General features: G+C 47.2%; 1 protein-coding gene across 1 annotated transcript in view; it reads right to left on the reverse strand.

Annotated features, from left to right (window-relative positions):
- The window catches only part of ints3 (integrator complex subunit 3), a 16,702-nt gene extending 7,958 nt beyond the window's left edge, over positions 1-8,744 (reverse strand). Inside the window, exons 1-14 of the mRNA XM_055157323.1 lie at positions 8,448-8,744; positions 7,357-7,440; positions 5,778-5,861; positions 5,464-5,577; positions 5,171-5,255; positions 4,411-4,477; positions 2,521-2,662; positions 2,154-2,283; positions 1,942-2,039; positions 1,546-1,737; positions 1,208-1,295; positions 1,051-1,130; positions 768-859; positions 74-180 (exon numbers count right to left, since the gene is read on the reverse strand). Coding sequence (XP_055013298.1) covers positions 74-180; positions 768-859; positions 1,051-1,130; positions 1,208-1,295; positions 1,546-1,737; positions 1,942-2,039; positions 2,154-2,283; positions 2,521-2,662; positions 4,411-4,477; positions 5,171-5,255; positions 5,464-5,577; positions 5,778-5,861; positions 7,357-7,440; positions 8,448-8,531 — 1,447 coding nt within the window. The 5' untranslated portion in view covers positions 8,532-8,744. The remainder of the gene's footprint in view (positions 1-73; positions 181-767; positions 860-1,050; positions 1,131-1,207; positions 1,296-1,545; positions 1,738-1,941; positions 2,040-2,153; positions 2,284-2,520; positions 2,663-4,410; positions 4,478-5,170; positions 5,256-5,463; positions 5,578-5,777; positions 5,862-7,356; positions 7,441-8,447) is intronic.
- Positions 8,745-8,784: the final 40 nt, after the last annotated feature.

Consider the following 8,784-nt stretch of genomic DNA (forward strand, 5'->3'; position numbering starts at 1 on the left):
CAAGGGGTTAGGAGAGAGGAGACGAGTCCTTACACTTCACTGAGGACAGAGCACAGAGAGGACAGTGCAATACCTTCAGCGGGAGGAGAGGGGGCGCTGCAGAACTCGGGGAAGCGTTCCCTCAGCATGGCTCTGAGCTCTCGGTCCAGTTTGGGATTATCAAACAGAGGAGCCAAGTGCCTGGGGTTTAACACACAACATCATTATTACAATACAGGGCCAAGTGCCTGGGGTTTAACACACCTTATTACAACAATATTTGAACTTGAGTAAAACAAACAGAGGCTCAGAGCCGGGGTCAGAGGTCAGGGGTCAGGAGTTAGGAGTTTAGGGGTTAGAGTTTAGGAGTTAGGGGTTTAAGGGGTTAGGGTTTAGGGGTCAGGAGTTAGGGGTTTAGGGATTAGGAGTTTAGGGGTTAGGAGTAAGGAGCTAGGGTTTAGGGGTTAGGGGTCAGGAGCTAGGGTTTAGGGGTTAGGGGTCAGGAGCTAGGGTTTAGGGGTTAGGGGTCAGGAGTTAGGGGTTTAGGGATTAGGAGTTTAGGGGTTAGGGGGTTAGGGGTCAGGAGTTAGGGTTTAGGGGTTAGGGGTCAGAAGTTAGGGTTTAGGGGTTAGGGGTCAGGAGTTAGGAGTTTAGGGGTTAGGGGTCAGGAGTTAGGGTTTAGGGGTTAGGGGTCAGGAGTTAGGGTTTAGGGGTTAGGGGTCAGGAGTTAGGGTTTAGGGGTTAGGGGTCAGAAGTTAGGGTTTAGGGGTTACAGATGTGAGACTCACGCCAGGACCCTCTTCTCCATGATGAAGGTGAGAGAGTTTACAACACCCTGACGAACCTGACACTCCAGAGGAGGAAAGAAGTGAGGGATGATCTGGAACACAACACAGACGAGTGAGACACACAGAGACACACAGAGAGTGTGTGTGTGTGTGTGAGCGTGTGTGTGTGTATGCGTGTGTGTGTATGCGTGTGTCTGTGTGTGAGCGCGTGTGTGTCTGTACGTGTGTGTGTGAGCGCGTGTGTGTGCGTGTAATGCCACACTGCGGGACATGTCACACTGACCCTGCACATGAAGTCGAGCAGAGTGGCTGTGATGGCGGGATGAGGCTTCATGGAGTGATGCATCACCAGGATCGCTGGCTCTGGAGGTCACACAGAGGTCACACAGAGGTCACACAGAGGTCAAATTATTAGTGTGTGTGTTGTGTGTTGTACTGACCTATATTCATGATACTGTCTTTCTCGGGATTGAAGAAGAGCCAATCGTAGAACAGCGCCAGTTTGGCGTTGGACGCCGCCACGTTCGACTGGACACAAAAACACACACACAGGCGTTGATATGTTTACACAGAAACACACACAGAAACACACACACACACAAACACATGTTTATGTTTACACACACACGTATTTGTAGTGGGGACCCCAGACCAAAGAAAAGGTCCCACATTGCAGGTTGTCAGGAACCAGCCGATGATGGCCCAACAGGGCAGGATGTGACGGGTTTGGGTCGGGGTCAGGGGTCGGGGTTTGGGTTGGGGTCAGGGTCGGCGTTACCGTGCAGGTCGTCAGAAGCCAGCCGATGATGGCCCAGCGGGGCAGGATGTCGGAGCTGAGCACTTCGTTGGACGGGTGCACGACTCCGCAGATGTAGCGGATCAGGTCACAGCGCAGAGACTGAGACTCGGCCGTCGACAGGTACTGCCTCTGGAACCAGTCCTGGTACCGCTTCTGCTGCCCAAACCGCACCTGACGCACAACACGCACAACACAACACACACACACACACACACACACCTGTTATAACTACACCCAGAGTACTACTCCTATAACTATCATTACTACTACAGTACTGCCTCACTCTGGACGTCATGAAGAGCAGTACTCTAGTAGTGGTACTGCAGTAGTATTTGTAGTACTGGTAGTATTTGCAGTAGTAGTACTTGTACTCACTCTGGACGTCATGAAGAGCAGTTTGGTTTCCATGTCGGGCGTCAGGCGACACGCCAAGAACTTCCTGGACGTCCGAGACGTGAGGAGCTGCAGGATCCCTGAGACCAGAGACCAGACCGGGATCAGAACCAGACCGGAGAGACCCCGCTGTCTGTGTGTGTGTGTGTCTGTGTGTGTGTGTTACAGGTGCATTGTGGGTAGTGGAGTCTTACCTGTGAAGCCGGGGCTGAGACTCTGGGGGTTGTGGAGCAGGTCTCTCCACAGAAGCTCCATCTCTGGGATCCGAGCCACGTTCTGCAGAAGACGCACCAGGTCTCTGCCAATCACCACACACTCCATGAACTACAAAAACAACCAGGAAATATTTGAGAAAACTACAAAAACACACACTCCATGAAGGAAAAGAAAGAAAGAAGAAAGGGAAAAGTCAGTGGAGTCAGAAAAACTAGCCCAGGTCCAGTCGTGGTTCAGTCCCAGACCTTCTCCCAGAGCAGATGGTTTGTCTTAGTCCAGTCCTGGTTCAGCACTTCTCTTGGAGTATGCAAAGAGTCTAGTCCCGGTCCAGTCCCGGTCCAGTACCTTCTCTCGGAGCATGCAGATGCAGAAGTCGACCTCCTTCTGTCTGAGGCTCAGGAGGTTTGGGGCTCCGTGGTCCACGATGAGTCTGAGATACGTGTAGACGGCCATGGACACGAGCATCCCGCTCTTCAACACCCACTCCCTGTCAAACATTATATATATATGAATATAAATATATACACACACATATATGGCAAACTGCCATCTAATAGATAACATTAAAAAGTCTTTGGACCAAGGTAATGTAGTTGGGGCAGTGTTTCTTGACCTAAAAAAGGCCTTTGAAACGGTCAATCATAGTATTTTATTGGGTAAGTTACATCAGTTCAATTTTGCAAAGGAAATTGTTAAATGGTTCTCATCATATATTAAAGGGAGAATCCAGTGTGTGAGAACCCAGTGTGTTCGGGTAAATGGTGTCACTTCTCAACAACGAGCCAATCCCTTTGGGGTGCCACAGGGGTCTGTACTTGGCCCCTTGCTTTTTTCCTTATATATTAATGACCTCCCTCAATGCTGTCCTACTGTTAATGTTCTGATGTTTGCTGATGACACTGTGTTGTATGTATCTTCAAAAACACCTGCTCAGGCTGTTGCCCACCTGAGTCATGCCTTACAACTTGTCTCAAAATGGCTTAGTGTGTCACACCTGACTTTGAATGTGAAAAAAACAGTTTCTCTTTGTTTTTCAGTGCGTACACAAACAAAAAACTGTGACTTTGAAGTGACTATGCACAATGAGAAAATTCAAGCCGTCAGTGAAGTTATTTCTCATTCTAAATGAAAATTTAAAATTTACTGGTCACACAAAATACTTGGTGAAGAAGATTAAGATTAGTCTGAGTTGCTTTCGTTTCATACGTAAAGATCTATCGCTCCACACTTCTAAAATATTCATGAACGCAATGATCTTCTCTCATCTGTCTTATTGTATCACTTCATGGTCCCAGGCTCCTCAACTACATTAAAACCGCTTTGTTCATTATACAAACTGACCCTTAAGATCTTTGACAAAAAGCCCAAAAACTGGCACCACTGTGAAATTACAAAGAAACATCAACTTTTTAACTTTGAAAATTTTATAAATTTTAACAATCTTAAATTATTTTTTAAGTGTCTCGCAATACACCATTACACTCAGAATTTGCCAGGACCATAAAATGTTCACACAGAACGAACACAAGAGGCGCTACTAGTGGTAATTGTGTTGTTCCTCGGTACAGGACGACTCTTGGTCAGTCCTCGTTCTCTTTTAAAGGGCCTAGTCTGTGGAACGGTTTAACAGCTCATTTAAAATTGGAAACCAACTACAACAAATTTAAAAGGAAATTAAAGTTATTGTATGTTTCCAGTCAAAACTGCATCCACTAAAATCTACTGTATATATTTTATCTGTATGTAATTTATGTGTCTTGTACTTTCTGTTTTTATGCATGTAGTTTATATTTTTATATGGACAGGTGTTGAAAACTAGCACTTGTGCTAAAACACTCAAAGCAATGCATCTGGCTTGTCTAATGCGATTGTGATGTCCTTAATAAACATAAAAAAAAAAATAAATATATATATATATATATATATATATATATATATATATACACACACACCCCACACACACACACACACTCCCAGTCAAACATTGTACATATATAAATAAATAATATATACACACACACACGGCTGTATATACTCTCTTTATACTCTGTTCTTATTATTTATTCACACACACTCGTTGTGCGTTGCACTAATGAAACTCGTGCACATCACTGCTGTGTTCAGTTTTGTGTTGTGTTTTTGTGTGTTTATGCAGAATTGTCGTGTGGAATAGAAGTGGAATAATAATAAGAAGAAGTGTAAAATAAAAACATAATAAAGACATAATGATGGTACTTTTGGTCGAGGAGGATGTCCAGGGCGCTCTCAGCCAACCACAGGTTCTTACTGGAGACATCTCCCCCTGAAACACAGACAAGAACCACGAGGAGAACCATAAGAGCCACGAAGAGAACCATGAAGAGAACCACAAAGAGAACCACAAAGAGAACCACGAAGAGAACCACAAAGAGAACCACAAAGAGAACCACGAAGAGAACCACGAAGAGAACCACGAAGAGAACCACAAAGAGAACCACGAAGAGAACCACAAAGAGAACCACAAAGAGAACCATGAAGAGAACCAAAAAGAGAACCAAAAAGAGAACCATGCAGAGAACCAAAAAGAGAACCACGCAGAGAACCATGCAGAATAAGAGGAGAACTGGGCTGCAGGATGTTCTCTGATCTGTTCTGCTGTGGTCTCCTGGACTCTTGTTTTGTTTCATTCACATGTTTCACACACAAACCTGCACATTTACACGAGTTCCACCTTGTGATGTCATCATGTGGTGATACAGGAAATGCTCCACTGTGTTTTTAAACTCCACACACCTTCACTAGAATCATCTGGATCATTTCAGTCCTGGAGTTGTCGATCTCGACTGAACTAAAGGGAAAAGGAGCTGTCCACTTGATGACATCACACGGTGGAGCAGAGCGTTTAGAGCTTTGCAGATGGAGAGAGACTCAGAATAAAGATTTACTCAAACAAACACGACTCCAGCTCTGAGTGTGAGGAGATGATGATGGAGCAACGTGCTCCAGTGTTTCTGACCTGCGATCTGTTTGAGCAGCGTCATCAGGACTCCATCTGCTCCCATCACCCCGGTCTTCACCAGCTCCCGCACCAGCCACACCACCTGCACAAACAAACAACATACAATCAATCATGTATAATCTATCATCTATAATCTACACCGCACCAGCCACACCACCTGAGGACAATACAATATACAATCAATCATCTATAATCTATAATATATAACCTATAATCTACACCGCACCAAGGGTTACAAGTGTGTACAGGTGCGTGTGTGTACAGGTGCGTGTGTGTACAGGTGCATGTACCTGTGTGCGTGGCTGGTCCTGCAGTTTGAGGAACTTCTCCATCAGGATCTGGTTCATTTTAACCAAAACGATGTTCATCCCATCTCTGTTCACCAGAGTCAAGTCTCTGTAACTCTGACGGAACAAACGCACAAATACACACACACACACAAACAAACACACACAGCAGCAGTTTTAGATCAAAACTAAAATCAAAGTCTGATTCTAATAGTCAGTGACCTCTGAGCAGTACGAGTACAAGCTGTAGTAATAATATTTGTAGTAGCAGTAGTAGTAGTATTAGTATTTGTAGGAGTAGTAGTAGTGGTACTCACCCTCTGGGCCTGGGCAGGTTCTGTGAGGATCAGAGTAAATAAACCCAGACACACTTCCTCATGCTGCTGCTGCCCCTTACACACCTGTAACACAAAACACACACAACTGTAACACAACACACACAACTGTAACACAACACACACACACACAACTGTAACACAACACACAACTGTAACACAAAAGACACACAACTGTAACACAAAAGACACACAACTGTAACACACAACACACAACAACTGTAACACAACACACACACAACTGTAACACAAAACACACACAACTGTAACACAAAACACACACAACTAACACACAACTGTAACACAAAACACACACAACTGTAACACAAAACACACACAACTGTAACACAACTGTAACACAAAACACACCCCTGTAACACAACAACAACAACAACACACACACACCTGTAACAACACACACAACTGTAACACAAAACACACAACTGTAACACAAAACACACAGAACCGTAACACAACACACACAGAACTGTAACACAACACACACACCTCTAACACAACACACACACCTGTAACACAACACACACACACTAACACAACACACACACACACACACCTGTAACACAAAACACACACAACTGTAACACAAAACACACAACTGTAACACAAAACACACAGAACCGTAACACAACACACACAGAACTGTAACACAACACACACACCTCTAACACAACACACACACCTGTAACACAACACACACACCTCTAACACAACACACACACACACCCACCTGTAACACAAAACACACACAACTGTAACACAAAACACACCCCTGTAACACAACACACACACACCTGTAACACAACACACACACACACTTGTAACACAACACACCCACACACCTGTAACACACACACACACACACACACAACTGTAACACAACACACACACACTTGTAACACAACACACCCACACACCTGTAACACACACACACACACACACACACACAACTGTAACACAACACACAAACCTGTAACACAACACACACAACTGTATCACAACACACAAACTTGTAACACAACACACATACAACTGTAACACACACACACAACTGTAACACAACACACACACCTGTAACACACACACGTAAATGACAGGTACACTGCAGACAGGTGAACAGGATGATTATTAAGGAGGGGAGGGGAAAATGAGACAGGTGAGAGACAGGTGAAGGACAGGTGAAGGACAGGTGAAGGACAGGTGAAGGACAGGTGAGAGACAGGTGATTGACAGGTGAAGGACAGGTGAGAGACAGGTGAGAGACAGGTGAAGGACAGGTGAAGGACAGGTGTGAGACAGGTGATTGACAGGTGATTGACAGGTGATTGACAGGTGTGAGACAGATGAGTGACAGGTGAGACAGGTGAGAGACAGGTGTAGGACAGGTGAGTGACAGGTGAGTGACAGGTGTAGGACAGGTGAGTGACAGGTGAGAGACAGGTGTAGGACAGGCGAGTGACAGGTGAGTGACAGGTGAGTGACAGGTGTAGGACAGGTGTAGGACAGGTGTAGGACAGGTGAGTGGCAGGTGAGCGGTCCTTACGTTGGCGGTCAGAGCGTCGTTTGCTTCTCGCTCTGACAGTCCGTTGGTCAGAGACTGAACGATCCCCACACAGCGCTCCAGCCTCTGCAGGACACACAGGGACAGAGACTCAGGGACAGAAACTCGGGGACAGAAACTCGGGGACAGAGACTCGGGGACAGAGACTCGGGGACAGAGACTCGGGGACAGAGGCCCGGGGACAGAGGCCCGGGGACAGAGGCTCGGGGACAGAGGCCCGGGGACAGAGGCCCGGGGACAGAGGCCCGGGGACAGAGACAGTCTCTTATTGCTCGAGCCTCTGCAGCACAAACATGGACTAAACTTGAAGAGCATTTGTCAAACAGAAAGAGTCGAGACAAAACAGATGCCACAGGTTTGTCTCATGTGTCCAATGTCTCACATATATGTCTTATACGTCTCATATATACGCTCTATGTTTTGTCTAGAAACAGAATGTAAATGTGTTTTATTATTTTTACATTTAAAAGAGACACTCCAGAGACTCCAGAGACTCCAGACTCCAGAGACCCAAACGTCCCGAGTTTTTTTCTGTAAACAAACACCAAAACCCGGAGCTGTGCAGTTTTTACATTTCAAACAGAGGCGTTTTTGTGGACATTATAATTCTATACAATAACGAGATCTCACAGTTTGGACTTGGACAGAACATTTATGGACTCTACGGACACAAACGGAACCAGAGACACAGACGCTGAGGTTCTGTTCAGCTCACGCTCCGCTCATGTTTACTACTGTTAGCATGCTAGGCTAACAGCCCAGGCTAAACCGGGCTAAACAAGACTCCGAGACCGCCCCACGGCTCTGTTCTGACCCGAACCAAGGTCCACATCCCAGAGGACCAGTACCGGTCCCAGACCGGCCCCAGACCGGCCCCAGACCGAGCCGAGGCCGTGAGGTCTGCCCGGGCTGAGCCTCTTCACCCCGGCCACAGGAGCTAGCTGTTAGCGGTTAGCCGTTAGCTCGTTTCTCTGTCAGTTTAAAGACTAAAGTTTGAGTTTGAGTTCGGCCGAACTCTGGCCCGGATCAGTCCGCCTCCGAGCCGCGGGGTCGGGCTCAGGTTCGGGGCTTACCTCCTCCAGCTCGTCCTTGGCGTCCAGCGGGGTGGACAGCAGCAGGCGGCCCTGGGGCTTGGCTTTGGCCGGGGAAGGCTCCATGTGCGCGGCGGGGCTCGGGCTCTGCTCCCGGGGCCGCGGCTCCGCTCCGGGTCGGTCCCGGTGTGGTTCTGTCCCGGTGGGTCTCGGGGGCGGCGGGTCTCAGGGGGAAACGTGAGTGTCTTTGTCCGCTTGTGGAGCTCTCTCCCGGGGCTCGGGGTTTGAGTCGCGCCGCTGCGCTGGAGCTTTTCAGCCGAAAACAGACAGAGGAGCCCGGGCAGCACCGCCACCGTCCGGCCTGGACCAGCACAGCTGG

This window comes from Boleophthalmus pectinirostris, unplaced genomic scaffold (genome assembly GCF_026225935.1).
Source record: "Boleophthalmus pectinirostris isolate CB_2022bp ecotype Guang Dong unplaced genomic scaffold, ASM2622593v1 HiC_scaffold_21, whole genome shotgun sequence".
In the NCBI taxonomy this organism is placed as follows: Eukaryota; Metazoa; Chordata; class Actinopteri; order Gobiiformes; family Gobiidae; genus Boleophthalmus; species Boleophthalmus pectinirostris.